Source organism: Danio aesculapii, chromosome 24, assembly GCF_903798145.1.
Source record: "Danio aesculapii chromosome 24, fDanAes4.1, whole genome shotgun sequence".
NCBI lineage: Eukaryota > Metazoa > Chordata > Actinopteri > Cypriniformes > Danionidae > Danio > Danio aesculapii.
The window spans coordinates 5,807,915-5,826,854 of record NC_079458.1 but is presented as its reverse complement, the minus strand read 5'-3'; the positions used below and the strand labels follow the sequence as shown (position 1 = coordinate 5,826,854).

The following is an 18,940-nucleotide window of genomic DNA, read 5'->3' as shown; positions in this document are numbered from 1 at the left end:
GGGTTTAGATAAGGGAGTTGGCGGGTCATTCTGTGCTTTTGAAAACCCTGTCAGTTGGGTTTAGGGAAGGGGGTGGGCGGGTAAATCGGTACATTTGAAAACACTGTTCGTCGGGTTTAGGGAAGGGGGTGGGCGGGTCAATGGGTGCTTTATAAAACACTGTCGGTTGGTCGTAGGGAAGACTGTGGGCAGGTCAATCAGTGCTTTTGAAAACACTATTCGTTGGGTTTACGGAAGTGGGTGGGCGGGTCAATCAGTGCTTTTGAAAACACTGTCAGTTGGTTTTAGGGAAGGGGGTGGGCGGGTCAATCGGTGCTTTTGAAAACACTGTCGGTTGGTTTTAGGGAAGGGGGTGTGTAAGTCAATCGGTGCTTTTAAAAACACTATTGGTTGGTTTTAAAGGAAAGGGGTGGGCGGGTCAATCAGTGCTTTTGATAACACTGTCAGTTGGTTTTAGGGAAGACGGTGGGCGGGTCAATCGGTGCTTTTGAAAACACAGTCAGTTGGTTTTATGGAAGGTTGTGGGCGGGTCAATCTGTGCTTTTGAAAACAGTCGGTTGGTTTTAGGGAAGGGGGTGGGCGGGTCAATCGGTGCTTTTGAAAACACAGTCGGTTGGTTTCAGGGAAGGGGGTGGGCGGATCAATCGGTGCTTTTGAAAACACTGTCGGTTGGTTTTAGGGAAGGGGGTGGGCGGGTCAATCGGTGCTTTTGAAAACACAGTTGGTTGGTTTTAGGGAAGGGGGTGGGCGGGTCAATCGGTGCTTTTGAAAACACTGTCGGTTGGTTTTAGGGAAGGGGGTGTGTAAGTCAATCGGTGCTTTTAAAAACACTATTGGTTGGTTTTAAGGAAAGGGGTGGGCGGGTCAATCGGTGCTTTTGAAAACACTGTCGGTTGGTTTTAGGGAAGGGGGTGTGTGGGTCAATCAGTGCTTTTGAAAACACTGTCGGTTGGTTTTAGGGAAGGGGATGTGTGGGTCAATCTGTGATTTTGAAAACCCTGTTAGTTGGGTTTACGGAAATGGGTGGGTCATTCGTTGCTTTTGAAAACACTATTGATTGGGTTTAGGGAAGGGGGTGGGTGGGTTCAATCGGCGATTTAAAAAAAAAAAAATGTTTTAAAGATTTATTTTTTTGGCCTTTCTGCCTTTATTAGATAGGACAATAGTCAGGAAGTGAAGTGGGAGAGAGAGAGGGGGTAAGGTCGGGAAATGTCCTTGAGCTGGGATTCGGGCTCGGGACGCCCTGAAGTGCTATGGCACCATATGTCAGCACACTAACCACTAGGCTATTGCGCCGACTAATCGGTGCTTTTGAAAATACTGTTGATTAGGTTTAGGTAAGTGGATGGGCGGGTCAATTGGTGCTTTTGAAAACACTGTCAGTTGGTTTTTAAGTGGTTGGGTGGGTCAAGTCAATCGGTCAGTCAATCGGTCAGTCAGTTGACAGCAGCCTCTGGTGGATTTACCGAGAAGAGTAGATGCGAATGGCACTCACAAGAGAAATTTAAGATCTCAAAAAGCGTACACAGCGGCACGTATTTAGGGATACGTATTCAGAATAAACCTGGGTTGCTCTCTACTTGATGGTTAGTTTTGCACGTCTGCCATGTTTGTAGTTTGTTTACACTTTTTACCTGAGTTTGTAGTTCCAATCGAATTCATGTCCAATGTTCAAATAGTACACCATCCGAGAACCTTTGGCATACTCTTTTCAACAACTTTTGCTTTAATTTGGGACATACTCATTTTATTTTTTAATACTATTTAGGATGGATAGTATTCGAATTGGGACACATTAGTAGTCTTTGGTGCTTCCCTGTTTTCTATAAAACCAAACTGGAAATATAACACTTCTAGGTTTTTTTGGAAAATATTTAAATGAAAAAAGTGCTGTTAATAATAATAGACGTTCTTGAGCAGAAAATCAGCTTATTGATATAATTTCTGAAGGATCATGTGTCTCTGATTAAGGTTTGAAACTACTTGAGGGTGAGTAAATACTGAGTAAATGTTCATTTGTTGGTGAACTATCCCTTTAATTACATTAAATGAAATCACTATGTCCCTCACACTCTCAACAGTCATTTATTCCCCAAGATGTCAGTCCTGGATTAACATTTTCCTTCTCCGATCAATCGATCAGCAGTCTTTATCCGAGGTGAACAGTTTGGCATTCGCATGACAGCTGGATCAATAATACACAGACTGACACTGCTGCAGCTCTTAATGCAAAAAAATCTAGTGCTTAAAGGGACAGTTCACCCAAAAATGAATGGTTACTCACTATTTACTCACCCCCTAGATGCTTTCTGTGAATCCTGCTTTCCAGAATCACGACGTGGACCTGTGTGTGAACCCACATCAGTGTGACGCACCAAAGCTGTAACTGTCTGTGGCAAAGCTCAAGTGTGTGTGACACCAGTCTTACGGTGTGAGGTGTATTTACTGAACCATAGGACTGACACTATATGGAGCTGTCACACACACACACACACACACACGCACACACACACTGACACACACACACACACACACACACACACACACACACACACACACACACACACACACACACACACACACACACACTGACAGCGAAGCGCAGCTCGACTTAAAGGAGACTGGAGGAATGACACATGGAGGATGGCAGGTTAACAGACTGAAATACTGTCTCGCTTCTGCCCGGTGAAAGTCATTGATATTTGGTCATTGAGCATTTGCATTCAAGTCCTTGATTTCAGTTCTAAATATGCACTTTTTGGACAGTTCTTGACAGATATAAGTCTCTCTCAGGATTATAATTGTTTGCTAACAACATTTGTTGTAAGTATAAGTAAATAAATACAATAAACAAGCTCCCACCACCCTCATCCATAGGTGGTATAATTCTCAAATTTTGTTAAAACATTTGGTTTTTTTTAAATATATTTGAAATGATAGTTATAAAAAAGGCATGATGTAAAGGAACACGTGATGTACGAAAACAGCTGAATATTAAAGTTATATTTATAACAGTTTCATTAAAATGAAAAGTATACATTCATAAAATACAAATTAGACTATGCATTCATTCACACTGTATTTGTGTAATGGTAAGATTATTTGCATTTAAAGTAAACCTTTTTTTAGCTTAAGCCATTGTAAAAAGTGAATTGGAAAATATATATATCCATCCATCCCTCCATCATAATATACAAAAATTAAGTTAAATAAAAAATAAAAAAGTAAAAAAATATATATTTTTAAAAAGATTTATAAAAAAATAAATTAAATAATTAAATAAAAAAATTATAAATTAAATAATAAAAAAATTAAAAATAAAATAATTTATTTTAATTTAAAAACTAAAATAAAAATACATAAAATAAGTTAATTTAAAAAAATTAATAAAATAATTTAATTTTAAAAATAATGTAATAAATAAATAAAATCATTTAATTAAAAAAATAAATAGAAATAAATAAAATAATTTAATTTCCAAAATAAAATAGAAAAAAATAATTAATTAAATAAAAAACAAATAAAATAATAAAATTTCCAAAATAAAATAAATAAATAAAATAATTTAATTAAAACAAACAAATAAATAAAATTATTTAATTTGAAAAACAAAATAAAAATAAAGTAAAAAATAAAATTAAAAAATATATTTTTTAAATAAAATAAAATAAAATAAAAAATAAATAAAATAATTATGTTTAAAAAATAAAATAATTAATCAATAAAATCAATTAATAAAAAAATAATTAAAAATAAATAAAATAATTAAAATAAAATTAATTAGTTAATAAAAATTAAGTATAAAAATAAAATAGTATATAGACATTGATAAATGACAAGCACACAAAAAACTGAATTGCCAAAACTTTAAAATTAAATGAAAACTATGTATACAAATATGCAAAATGTACAAAAACTATATCTTGATAGAAACTATAATGGTATCTCATAACTAAAAATACACATGCACGCACGCACGCACGCACACACACACACACACACACACACACACACACACACACACACACAGTATACTCAGTAGCACAATAATTTCACTTTAAACACTCTTTTCGTCAAGTCAATAGCAAATCTCCCTCTCTGTCCACACACGCGCGCACACACACAGTTCTCAATCAATAAGAGCTGTCGCTGTTGATGCTGTCATGCTAATTAATGTATTTATTAAAGGGAAATGAGGTTAATTCACAATCATTGTGAAGCCATTAACCTGATGCCCACAGAGACAGATGCGGGAATCACTGATGCTAGGATCATCGCGTGGCCATTCTTTCTGCATTTATGAGTAAATATAGGCCGACTCTTAAACGTATTTGATTTGTGAATACACATTCCTGATCACGTCTCTCACTAGAACGGTATTCGAGGATTGTTGACACCCATGCAATTTGGCATAGAGGAGCACAGCTGCAAACATCTGTCCTGTCAGTCACGCTTTGGTGAACTCTGATTGGATAGAATGCATGTCAGTCAAACTGTCTCAGCCAATCAGAATCGCTCTGTTTTCCGTAACTCACAGTCACATCTCTGACATCCACATGTGCTTTAGAAAGATTCAAAGGAAGGACATTAAAGTGTGAGTAGAAACATTTACTCTTGATAATGTATGAAAATTGAGTGTGTCTGCGTGTATTCTTTGTCGCAGTTAAGTTTTGCTTTAGTTCTTGTTTTATTACGGTTATTTGCTGAATAAAACGTGTTATTCTGTACTTTTAGTATTTAAAAAATATTTTAAATGGATGTTATATATTAAGCTTTCTTTGTTTTTGCATAAGCAGCCAATTAAAGGTTTAGTATCTTAGTATCTATTTTGACAGAAATGTATAGTTTTAGTCATCAGAGATTAATTTAATTGAAAATGATGGTAAATATTAGGGCTAAAGATCAAAAGAAAATCAGCACACTGCTACTTTAGCTCTCAAAAAGTCTTTAATATCACAACGTTTCGACCGACATCTTCAGGTAAAGCATTACAAATGGGAGTACTCAAGAAATAGTGAAACAGCTCTACACATCACAGCTGCAGTCAATCATCACAGTGACAAGCCGGTAAACACGAGCATTTACATACAACAATATACATACCGTATGCCAATATGAGATACATACATACCATTACAAAAAAAAGATCCAAATTCCAACCTTTAACTTCCTCGGAGACAGAGTTTTCAATGTACAGTATAAATATAGCGCATCACACCTGTACAAAATCACATCGATCAACCACAAGGCCAGTGAACCGAGGGGAAAACAATTGTGTACACATATTTAGCACACAACAGAATAGGATATAAATACAGTTTTAAATCAAAATCCAAATGTAAACCTCTCGGAAATAAAGTATTCAGTGTGTAAATGTAAAACGCTTCCCTCTGTAATAAGTCTATCAATGTCCCCACCCCTTCTCGATACCTTCACTTGTTCAATGCCAATATATCGTAATGTTGTTATGTTTCAATGCGGTAAAATGAGCTGAAATAGGATTTCGTTGATCGTTTAATCGTATATTACTTCTGTGTTCAGCAATTCGGGTTTTTAAACACCGTCTAGTTTTACCGATGTAGACTAAACCACAAGTACATTTAATCATATGGATCATCTTTAATTGCTTATCTGAATGGGGATGACTAAAAAACTGACATTTGGTTGTAAAGTTACACTGTGTATATTGACCATATCTGTAATTACCTTCAGGGACTAAGAAAGGATTATCAGACGGTTTTTTAAAGGGTCTATTAGGGCTACACAATATATAGTTTTAGCATCGATATCGCAATGTGCGCATTCGCAGTAGTCACTTCGAAAGATATGCAATGTTGAGTCTGAATTTTAGGTGACCAGGAGCTGTCACTGCCAAGTTTAACCATAATAGACTGAAGGGTTCCTTCACACTAGCACTTTTGGTCCGCACCTGGGTTCATTTGACGTCAGAGTATGGTATGTTTATCTAGTGTGAACGTGTCTTCTGAACTCAGGTGCGCACCTGTGAACCGTACCTGAGTCAGCCTGGAAGAGGTTGTCTGGGGTACGGTTTAAGTGAACTCTGGTCCGGTTCACTTCTGGTATGAATGCAATCGTACCAAATAACGGAAGTGAACTGTCAACAGTTCAACAAACTTACGTTTTCATAACGTTCATTCATTTGTGTGTGTCTGTGAATCAAGTACTGGTGACAAGCAGAACTGAGCCAGAGCAAGCACAGCGATAATTCAATTCACCTTTATTTCTATAGCGCTTTTACAATGTAGATTGTGTCAATGCAGCTTCACATAGAAGATCATAGTCAATTGAAACCGTGTCAGTTTTCGGTGTTTAAGTTCAATGAATAATGTCTGATAGCAAAGCGCCACAATGGAAAGACGTACGCATATTGCGGTCTTTCTGCTTTTACTGAATGTTTTGGTTTTGGACATACAGAAAGTGACTCACGTCTCTCTGCCTCAAAAATATTATAAACATTCAGAGCATAACACGATGTCTGCTGAAGCTGTTTCTGGAGGAGACAAGCAGACATTATCACTGTGATTGCCCTGGCTCAGTCCCGCTTGTCACCAGTACGTGACACACACACACACACACACACACACACACACACACACACACACACACACACACACACACAAATGAACGTTATGAAAAGGATAGTTTGTTGTACTACGTACCATACTCTGACGTTAAATAAACCCGAGTGTAGACCAAAAGTGTATAACATTAACAATACATACTGTGCACACAGTTATACACAAAATTAAGAGCATTTAAAAAATGTAGATTTCTTTGGATTTATTACATGTGTTTTTTCATATGTGTTGAAAAAATATATTATTCATTCATTCATTTTCTTTTCGGCTTAGTCATTTTATTAATCCGGGGTCTCCACAGCGGACTGAACCGCCAACTTAGCCAGCACATTTTTACGCAGCGTATGCCCTTCCAGCTGCAACCCATCTCTGGGAAACATCCACACACACTCATTCACACACATACACTATGGACAATTTAGCCTACCCAATTCACCTGTATCACATGTCTTTGGACTGTGGGGGAAACCGGAGCACCCGGTGGAAAATCCCCACCAACACTGGGAGAACATGCAAACACAGAAACACCAACTGACCTAGCCGAGGCTCGAACCAGCGACCTTCTTGCTGTGAGGCGACAGCACTACCTACTGCACCACCGCGTCACCTAAAATATTATTATTATTATTATCATATATTTAAAGGTATGATAGAATTTCTTGCAAATTTTAAATAAATTTAGCCATTTCTTACCAAAGATTGATTCCTTAACTCTTCCTAATCACTTCTGAATTAAAACATTTTTTATGTTAAATTTGGAAGAAATGCTGCCTGCAGTTTACAAAACAAAACAAAAACTGTACTGAAACTCATAACTATAAGTCAAAAATCCAGAGAAACTGAGAATTTCAAAGTAGTCTCTTAATTTTGTTCACAGTGATATACGACTGCACCATATTGGAAAAATCTGACATTGCAATATTGTGTTTTGCTGCAATAAACAGTATATTACGATATAAATATAATTTCACCAGATGATTTAAATAGCTCTATTTGGAAAGATTTCATTCATTTAGATCAACTGGGAAGTCTTTTTTATGCAGTGCATTTGAATAAATTATAATAAATTACAAGCAAAAATAAACAAATGATAATAAACAGTACTATTGGTTTTCTGGGAAAGTCTAACAGTATTTAAGTGCAGAAATTGAACAATCAAATGTAAAATAACCTGGTCATCATTGTATGAATAACGACAAAGTAATAATATTTAATAAAATCTAAAATTTAAATAATAAAATCCAGAGAAACACATTGCGATGCTCAAACGATATATTGTTCAGCCCTATAGCCATATACTATAGTACTATATATATTTAAATATAAATGATGTCTTCTTTTGCTTCGGTGAGAGCAGCAGTCAAGCTGACATGATCGTATTATAAGCATGATTAGAGAATGATTTAGCTTGCATGGGTTTCCTCTCACCACTTTTTGGAGCAGCTCCACACACACACACACACACACACACACACACACACACACACACACACACACACACACACACACACACACACACACACACACACAACCTGATTTTCCCTAGACAGTCTTTTGCCTTCCCATCACAGAGGTTTCATTACCCTTGCAAAACTGCTACTTCTGCAATACGGGCAATTAGAGAGCGTTCCCTCCCTTTGAGACACACACACACACTCACACACACCCACACACACACATTGATGCGTCTGTCTGTCTCCTGCAGGCCCGGACTCCGCGCGGCGCTGCGGGGTTGCAACAGCAGTCTCTGGGCGAGCAGGTAGGAGGGCGAGTGTGTTACGCATCCGCCGAGAGTTTGGAAAGCATGGCGGACGCTGAGATTCCGCTGGGCTTCAGTCGCTCAAACATCCTCAGGCAGAGTCTTCCACTCGCACGATCGCCCAGCCAGGCCAAACTACGAGCACCAGGTATCTCTATTAGCCCTATTTATTCGCACAGTAGAGTCTCTTGGAAGCAATCATTTTCCTCTGGAAATGTGCAATTCTGAAAGTGCTTCTTGTTGGGGAGTAGGCTTGACAAACCACTTTTAGGAGACGCAGACTGTAAACGAAATCTGAAATACTATTAAACAATGCACTATTTGAGCTAGAAGTTATATCTCATGGTGTCTGAATTTTTAAACCATAGTGGACATACTTAAGTGCACTCAATCAATCCTACAATGCATTGCAGTAATGAGTGTACAACCCACGTCCACTCAATAGCTAGAAAATGCCTATAAAGAGATTTTGCACCCCAATTGAATTTCCATATCTGACCACAAGATGGCGTTTACAGCAGAATCCTGTTGGTTTAAGGTCATAAGTAGTTTATTGTTTAATTAATGTTTGTATACATGATGAAAATTAAAATACTTAGTTGTATTACTACTAGACAGCTCGCTAAGTTTAAAATCTAATCCTTCTGAAGGCTTTATCTACCAGCAAAACAAACAAAGCACTTAGATTTACACGACTGAAGTATTACATGACACTTTGCCTGCCCTGTCTTTTTGCTTGAATCTATTACAGTCCTGTATATTTAAATGAGCTCTGTTTTGATTGGCTCGCCTCAGCGTAGGGTGTGGTTCACATTGAGTATGTTTAAATGGACACCAATAATCTGATGATTTTTATGCGATTAAGACAATACTCTGATTAAGGGTTTACCATGTAAACAATGATTTTTGATTAATTTAATCCGATTAAGGTCATAATCCTACTACACAGAAATCGGATTAAGACATGCGAAGTGTGCCGATTTAATCGCATTATTGAAGTGCAGTACAGACATGTAAACACTGCAATCAAACTATTACTTATGTGTATGATTTTCAACACATTTTGCGACAGGATACACTATACACACAACTCTTTGACACTATTCTCTGCACCTACCAAGTCAAAGAAGGACCACAGACACACGCATCGTGAAACGCTGAGTTTTTTTTTCCCCCTATTTGACGTGCTGTATCAAATTCCATTAAAACTACACTCTTCCAGCAGTTCTACTCGCATCCAATACCTCAGTTTGTCACGGGGGCATGCATAAAAATATAATTTCACCAGATGATTCAAATAGCTCTATTTGAAAAGATTTCATTCATTTAGATCGACTGGGAAGTCTTTTTCTATGCAGTGCATTTGCATAAATTCTAATAAATTACAAGCAAAACTAAATAAATAATAATAAACAGTACTTTATGGTTTTCTGGGGAAGTCTAACAGTATTTAAGTGCAGAAATTGAACAATCAAATGTAAAATAACCTGGTCATCATAGTATAAATAATTACTAAATAATAATATCTTAATTTTTTTATATTTAATAAACACCGCCGTGTAGGGTTTTACCGCATTTTGCGACAGGATAGACCATACACACAACTCTTTGACACTATTCTCTGCACCTACCGAGTCAGAGGACCACAGACATACACATTGCGAAATGCTGAGTTTTTTTTCCCCCTATTTGGTGTGCGATATCAAATTCCATTAAAACTACACTCTTCCAGCAGTTCTACTCACATCCAATACCTCGGTTTGTCACGGGGGGCATGCATGAAATGTTCCCGAATGAAAGTGAAAGTGCCAAACTGCAGTTAAAGTCAAAATTAAACAAATTAAAATGTAAAATGAAACACCCAAAATTACATGAAACTCAAGAGGAAACATGGATAGCGTGCTGACGAAACAATGTTAATCGAATTATGTGCTATACTGTAACTAAGGCCACACGGAATCTGCGCACGCAGAATTACGCAGATTTTCCACAGAATTACGCAGATTTTTAGGCCATCATTGATTCTGTTTATTTACTTGTATAAATGTGTGTAAATCTATATTTATTCAATTTTTAAATTAATGACAGTAATATTATTGACTAATATAAAAATGTTCATCTGATTTATCTATAATGCAGTTTGTACAGTAATATTTTCTGTCGTTTAGTAGATATATTATATGATAGACTTGCTTTGTTTACTGAATAATGTGAATCTAATTGGATTTGCATCTTAAACATTAAATAAAAGTTTAAAAGGTATTATTTTTATTTCACATATTAAGGTTTTAGTTATGATACTCCCAAAATAATTACGCAGAAATCCGCAGATTTTTAGCAAAATTCTCTGCAGCAATAGCAAAAAACGTCCGCAGATTCCGTCTGGCCCTAGATATAACATGTAAATGGGGATCATAAAAGGAACATTCAAAAAGCAACGGATGTAAACACCTTTATCATATTATTGTCTTATTCAGATTAAGGCAAATAATTTCATTACTGATGTCGATGTAAAGGTAGACATTCTGTCAATCCTCAGAAATGGAAATGATGCTGAAATGTTGTTGACATAAATATTATTTATTATAAGTAAAATAAATGGTCATTAAAAAAGTTGTATAAATTTTTTATCAGTAACGTGAATAATACAGTTATGAATAAATGTATTAATATATTTCCCAAAATCATGGTCACACAAATGAAACGCATGATTCTGAAACAGACTGAAATATCGCCACATTGTGACTGCAGCTCAAACAGTAGTGAACTGATAAAAAGCTGCTTTAAATGCAGTGCACATAAAGCTTCTGCATAAACATACATTAATTTCTGCACCTTTCATTGAATTTTCCGCGTGAAACCGTGAGAGAGAGTTTGTACTCATAGTGGTTATACAACCACCAGACTGAGTGTGGCAATATCAGAGTCTGACAATATCAATTGTATTTAATTAGTTCTAGTTCACTAATTTGACTGGACAAGTGCTGTTCATTATTTTGTATAACAAGATTTCCGGTACTGTGGGTTTTTTTTTGTCTGTGCACAGTTGCTCAGATTCAACTTCTTGTTTATAGGACTTGTTTATTAATCAATTCTATTATGCTTTTTACATTATGTAGTATTTGTCTAACTTGGCCTTAAGATGGTTATCAAAAGTCAGGTCAGTAAAGTATGGAGTGCCTCAAGGATCGGTTTTAGGCCCTTTGCTATTCACAATATACATGCTGCCCCTGAGAGACATTATTAGAAGGTACAGGATTAGCTTTCACTGCTATGTAGATGATACTCTATATATTTCAACAAAACTTGATGAGATATTTAAACTAAGCTAACCGAGTGTATTAAAGATGTAAACGGCCTGTTCACCTGAAATTAGGCATTATTTTTACATAACCAAAAATAAACTTAAATGACATTTGCTCAATTTTAACTTATTGTTTATTGAATTAAACCGTGATATTATGGTTGTTACATTACGTAATATACAGAGCATCCGGAAAGTATTTATAGCACTTCACTTTTCCCACATTTTTTTATGTTACAGCCTCATTTCAAAATGGATTAAATTCACAGCCTTTGCTCAATACTTTGTTGATGCACCTTTGGCAGCGATTACAGCCTCAATGCCACAAGCTTGGCACACCTGTCTTTGGGAATTTTTGCCCATTCCTCTTTGCAGTACCTCTCAAGCTTTCTCAGGTTGGATGGGAAGCGATGGTGTACAGCCATTTTCAGATCTCTCCAGAGATGTTCAACAGGATTTAGATGTGGGCTCTGGCTGGGCCACTTAAGGACATTCACTGAGTTGTTGTGAAGCCACTCCATTGATATTTTACCGGTGTGCTTTGGGTCATTGTCCTGCTAGAAGATGAACCGTCGCCCCAGTCTGAGGTCAAGAGCACTCTGAAGCAGGTTTTCATTCAGGATGTCTCTGTACATTGCTGCATTCATCCTTCCCTCCATCCTGACTAGTCTTTTAGTTCCTGCTGCTGAAAAACATCCCCACAGCATGATGCTGCCACCACCATGCTTCACTGTAGGGATGGTATTAGCCTGGTGATGAGCGCTGCCTGGTTTTCTCCAAACGTAACGCCTGGCGTTCACTCCAAAGAGTTCAATTTTAGTCTCATCAGAGCAGAGAATTTAGTTTCTTATGGTCTGAGAGTCCTTCAGATGCCTTTTGGCAAATTCCAGGCAGGGAGTGGCTTCCGTCTGGCCACTCTACCATACAGGCCTGATTGGTGGATTGCTGCACAGATGGTTGTTCTTCTGTAAGGTTCTCCTCTCTCCACAGAAGAACACTGGAGCTCAGACAGAGTAACCATCGGGTTATTGATCACCTCCCTGACTAAGGCCCTTCTCCCTCGATCACTCAGCTTAGATGGCTGGCCAGCCCTAGGAAGAGTCCTGGTGGTTCCAAACATCTTCCACTTATGGATGATGGAGGCCACTGTGCTCAGGAACTTTCAGAGCAGCAGAAATGTTTCTGTAACCTTCTACAGACAATTCCTTTGTCTTCATGTTTAGTTTGTGCTTTGACATGCATTGTCAACCCTGGGATGTTGAAAAAGCCTAGCACTATGAATACTTTCCGTATGCACTGTATGTCTGATTTGTTTCAGCACATTATATTTAACAGATCATTTATTATATCAGGCTGTAACAGCCACTCTTTTTGGTGGAAGTAAAATCAAAACTCACAATGTTTGTTTTGCTAACTCACATTGTTATTCTTAAGGTTAATAATTAATGCATGCATGTTGGAAAAAAAGTGTGCTTTGTTACTCTTCAATCAAAATCTGACCATTTGCTTGTGCGTTTGTAGTGGGGGTCCTTCTCTGTTGACATTAACTTGAGGGCTTCCATAGCAACTGTATATAAATATTCTTAACCACGCCTCTCTTACATTAGTTTGCCATGAGACAATGATGCGTGAAAAGAAAGCCCCGCCCCCTACTCAATATTCCGTTGAAAGTACATCAACACACTGAAATAAGTCTCAGCAACTCTTGATAATGAACTGCTGCTCCCTGCCCCTATTTCCATAAAAAGGCAGAGTCTATTACAGCTAGTCCCTCAGTTACTCCAACAACATCTGCATGTGTTTTACAGCCTTGTCAGTTTAAACTCCTTTCACTAATCCAGTAATTTTTTTTTCCCAGCGGTTTTGTTTTTGCAGTTTGGTGACGAGACGCGGCGGGTTCACATCACCCACGAGCTGACCAGCATGGAGACGCTCCACGCCCTCATCGTCCACATGTTTCCTCAAAAACTGACGATGGGTGCGCTGCGTTCACCCGGCACGGCTCTACTTATTAAAGACGAGGCACGCAACATCTTCTATGAGCTGGAAGACCCTCGTGACATCCACGACCGCTGTCTCATCAAGATCTACTGCAGAGAGGCTCCGATACGAGACACACACTACAGCGCACAACACACAGCACACCCCGTACACCACGGACACATCGCTAATGGGGACCTGCGGGTAAGCCAAAAACATGCAATGGTTTAAGTCATATTTAACTGATCTTTACCAGTTTGTAAATATAAATGAACAACCATCAAAATTAGGGTGAATAAAGTATGGAGTGTCTCAAGGATCGGTTTTAGGCTCTTTTCTATTCACAAAAACCCCCCCTCAAAAAACCCTCCTTTGCTCTAGCTTTTAATACTCTGAGCACTAGCATTTCCTTTATATAATTAGCACTTCCTGTGTGTATTGCCTTTTCATGTTTGATTTGCTGAATGTCTCCCCCATTGTAAGTCACTCTGGACAGAAGCGTCTGCCAAACGACTAAATTTTCATTTAAATGTAATATACATGCGGCGCAGTGGGTAGCACGATCGCTTCACAGCAAGAAGGTCGCTGGTTCGTTGGTTACATTATTATTATGTGTAGAAAATAGACCTTTCAAAAGTACTCAAGAGTAGTGAGTATTGTAGTATTGGAGTAGTGTAAAAAGCTGATGCATTTACATGTAATTTGTGGAGGTGTGTAAACGTAACATTCTGTAGTGCATTTAGTTATTGCCCAGCAGGCACACAACGTCATAAGACGTTAATATTAGGTTAGATTTAGGTTATGATGTCAGGTGACCAAGATTCAATGTCTAGACGGCGTCTAAGGACAATGTTATTTTGACATCCAATAACAACGTCAGATGAGGTTGATATTTGGTTGATTTTAGGTTGTGTTGGAAACTGACCAAAATCCAACATCAAGCCAACATCCTAAACCATCATCATATTCAGGGCTGCCGCCGAAGGGCCACGGCCACCCCTGTGTAAACTCTGGCCACCCCAAAATGATTTTGCTGTTAATACTATTAATTGAAATGTACTTACGTAAATTCACAATATTTCAATAAATAAATAAATAAATAGCAGCCACTGAATTATTGTGGATTGATTGGTCCCAGTGATATAGCTGATTCACTGCCTCAACCACCACCCCCTACCGATCGTCGTTGACAGCAACCACACACTTTCAATAGACAGCAATGGCAATTTATTATTTACCTTAAGGTACATCAATAGAAGAAGCTGGATTAACAATATTGTGGCTCAAAAAGGAATATGGATAAATGATATTATTAGAGTCTGTATAGTGAGTGTGTGTGTGTATATATAGTCTTTTGTTCAGTTTGTTCATTTGTTTGTTTTATTAATTAATAAATTTTCATTAATTTTAGACATGGCATATACTGTATGCTGTACAATAAAATTATGTGAAAAATAACTGAAATGTTATATATATATATATATATATATATATATATGAAAAGTGTTTTTAAAATAATTATACTTTTTTTTGGTTTGTACTTGCTAAATTATTTCAAGGAATGAATTGCAATATTTCAGGAGTAATTAATTAAATTAATTAAAACCACATTATTTCATTTACCTGTAACACAAATATAACATTACACTGAATTCATCATTTTTTCTGTGCCACCCCAAGATTTGGCGTGGCCTCTTCTGGCCACCCCGAAGAACATTTTCGGGGGGCGCCACTGGTCATATTGACGTCAAATGCTGACATTCATTCGTCAGGTATTGCAACCAAAATGCAACGTCTGATAGACGTCATAGTGGTAACATGCACACAACGTCAAGCTGTAACATCATTAGACGTTGATTTTAGGTTAACACTTGGACATTGAATTCAGCCTGATGTTGGGTTCGGACATCAACCAGATTTTCATTTCCAAACAAAATACAACGTCCTCATGACGTTGGGGCATAATGTCAATCTGATGTCATGTTGACGTCTTGTGCCTGCTGGGTGTTTAAGGCCAATTCCGGTTATCATACAGTAAACATCCGTCATCTTCTCATCAATGACATGCATCTAAACAGTCTCTGGGTCAATGCGTGTAAAGATTTTGGACATCTTCTTGGACACTTTTTAATTCTTCAATATTTATATTTTATAAATATAGATTTATAATTTGCTGCAAGTATAAATCGGCCATGTCTTGAGGTAGTTCATTATGATGCGATTTACCTTTTATGTGCGATTTGATTGGACAGGAAAATATAAAATAGTCACTAGCCAGTTTAGGGAAAGTAGTGGAGTAAAATTACCAATACTACAATAAAAATGTACTCAAGGGAAAGTAAAAGTACACATTTTTAGAACTACTTAGTAAATTATAACTCCTGAGAAAAACTACTCAATTACAGTAGTTTTGAGTATTTGTTATTAGTTATTTACACCCCTGGAAATGAGTTATTAAAACTATCATGTTGAAAAATCTTCTTTCCGTTAAACAGAAATTGTGGAAAAATATACAGCAGGGCTAATAATTCTGATTTCAACTGTATCTAGTCATCTGCCCTATGCATTTAACTCCTGTCTTTCTTTCTGTCTCTCCGTCTCACTCCTCAGAGAGAGCTGGTTTACACCTCCAGGGAATCATCTCCCACGCGCCGCTTAAACACACTCCCGTCTTCTTCTCCTCCGTCTGGTTCTCCATCGCGCTCACAATCCCGTCTTTCTTACACCGGTGGACGCCCATCCTCTTACGCCGGTCCCCATCAGTCCCCTCAGCTCCACGCCTACCAGCACCATGGCCACCCTGGAGGACACGCCCCTCAGCAGACAGGCCACACCCACCCTGGGTTTTGCCCCTCCCCAAGTGCCATTCTAGAACGCCGTGACGTAAAACCAGACGAGGAGATTTCATCGTCATCAAAAAGTGTGGTGTTGCTAAAAAACGAAGCGATATATGCGGATCCGTATGCTCTGGTTCAGGATCCGCGGCTCAGTGTGGCTTCTCCGCAAGCTTTAGCTTACCGTCGGGGATCTGTACGCTCTATCGCTGGCTATCCTGCCGCAGCTTTACAATGTGAGCTGGAGGGTGCTCTCTATAGGCCTGGAAGTGCAATATACGCAGATCCGTATGCTACGATGGGTTTCCGTACCCTACCTCCTGCCTCACCTCAGAAACTGTCAGATGGCAGGGATCCGTATGGGAGTCATCCTGGACGAGGGTCTCCTGGTAGACATGGGTTTCGGAAAGATGGCACTGTGTATATTGAGAGCCCTAAAAATCGCCCAGGAGGACCTCCGCTGGAGCAGATTTGCATGCTAGGTGGCCCAGGAGGAGATGGAGGACCGTTACCGGTGTATGGTTCAACTTTACCTGGTAATGAAGAGACCAGGTGAGACTCATTTTAGATTTTTTTTTTGGTTTATATTTGTTCAAAATGATCAGGATAAATGTACAGAAATGAGTTTTAAAAATTTTATGACATGCGTTTTAGAACAAATGGACTTTAAAAGCAGATCATAAACAATAATATTGAATTAATGAACTAATCAACAACCAATGAGTAAATAAATCAAATTTAAATAAATCATATAAATAAAATACATAAAAAAAATAAATAAAAAATAAAACCACAAATCATTAAATTGTAATTAATTACATAATTAATTTCATAAATGAATAAATAAAATAAAAATAAATAAATAATACATACATACATACATAGTAACATACATACATACATACATACATACATACATACATACATGCATACATACACACACACAGTTGAAGTCAGAATTATTAGCTCTCCTTTTAAATTGTAATTTTTAAAATATTTTCCCTAACTTCAGCTTAACAGAAAGATTTTTTCAACATATTTGTAAACATAATAGTTTACTAACAAATATCTAATAACAGTTTTCTTTTATCTTGATCATGATCTCAATGTGTGTGTGTGTGCGTGCGTGCGTGCGTGCGTGCGTGCGTGCGTGCGTGCGTGCGTGCGTGCGTGCGTGCGAGCGTGCGTGCGTGCGTGCGTGCGTGTGTGCGTGCGTGCGTGTGTGTGTGTGTGTGTATGTGTGTGTGTGTGTGTGGGTGTATATATATATATATATACACCTACACACACACACACACACACACACACACACACACACACACACACACACACACTCACAGTTGAAGTCAGAATTATTAGCCCCCCCTGTTTATTTTCCCCCCAATTTCTGTTTAACTGAGAAAAGTTTTTTTTAACACATTTCTAATCATAATAGTTTTAATAACTCATCTCTAATAACTGATTTGTTTGATCTTTGCCATGAGAATTTTTCAAGACACTTCTATACAGCTTAAAGTGACATTTAAAGGCTTAACTAGGTTAATTAGGTTAACTAGGCAGGTTAGAGTAATTAGAAAAGTTATTGTATAATGATAGTTTGTTCTGTAGACTATCGGAAAAAATATATAGCTTAAAGGGGCTAATAATATTGACCTTAAAATGTTTTTTAAAAATTAAAAACTGCTTTCATTCTAGCTGAAATAAAACAAACTTTCTCCAGAAGAAAAAATATTATCAGACACACTGTGAAAATTTCCTTGCTCTGTTAAACATAATTTGGGAAATATTCAAAACAGAAAAAAAAATCTACTTTATATATATATATATATATATATATATATATATATATATATATATATATATATATATATATATATATATATATATATTAACAATGGTGACCAAATGGTCACAACGTTAAACAGTCACAACCTCTAGAATAGCACACGGACACATTCCTGACATTTTGTTCTAATACATCTTCTCTTTTTTAAATACTTTATTTTACAGGAATAGATTTAGATAATGAAACCTCAACAAAAGTAACACTAAATTAACAAAAATAATAATATAACAAACAAAAGAGAGACACAGCTAACAGTTTGCATGGAGTACAGCAAGTTGGTGAATAATGTTTAGAGTGCATACACAACCCCATTACACAAGTGTAATAAAGGAATGATGTACAAAGTAAATTCAAACGTATAAAGCCAATGCTGTATACCCCACACTTTTTACAAGCAGACCAATTTTTTGAAGTTGTGGAAGTATGTGAAAGGCATAGTCACTACAAGATAACATATAATAAACAAAAATGAGGAAATTAAATGAAGAAAATTAAAAAAGAAAGAAAAAAAAACCTATTTAAGGTTTACAAGGTACTTAAAATAATTAAATATCTCACTCTAAGGATGATATATTATCAAAATAAGTAAGAAAATGAGTATTTTGTTTGAAAAGACCG

At 37.1% G+C, this 18,940-nt stretch overlaps 1 protein-coding gene across 1 annotated transcript in view; it reads left to right on the top strand.

Annotated features, from left to right (window-relative positions):
* The window catches only part of LOC130218074 (SRC kinase signaling inhibitor 1-like), a 78,200-nt gene that overhangs the window by 24,356 nt on the left and 34,904 nt on the right, over positions 1 to 18,940 (top strand). Inside the window, exons 2-4 of the mRNA XM_056450106.1 lie at positions 8,305 to 8,506; positions 13,521 to 13,846; positions 16,253 to 17,028. Of these exons, the coding sequence (XP_056306081.1) occupies positions 8,305 to 8,506; positions 13,521 to 13,846; positions 16,253 to 17,028 (1,304 nt within the window). The remainder of the gene's footprint in view (positions 1 to 8,304; positions 8,507 to 13,520; positions 13,847 to 16,252; positions 17,029 to 18,940) is intronic.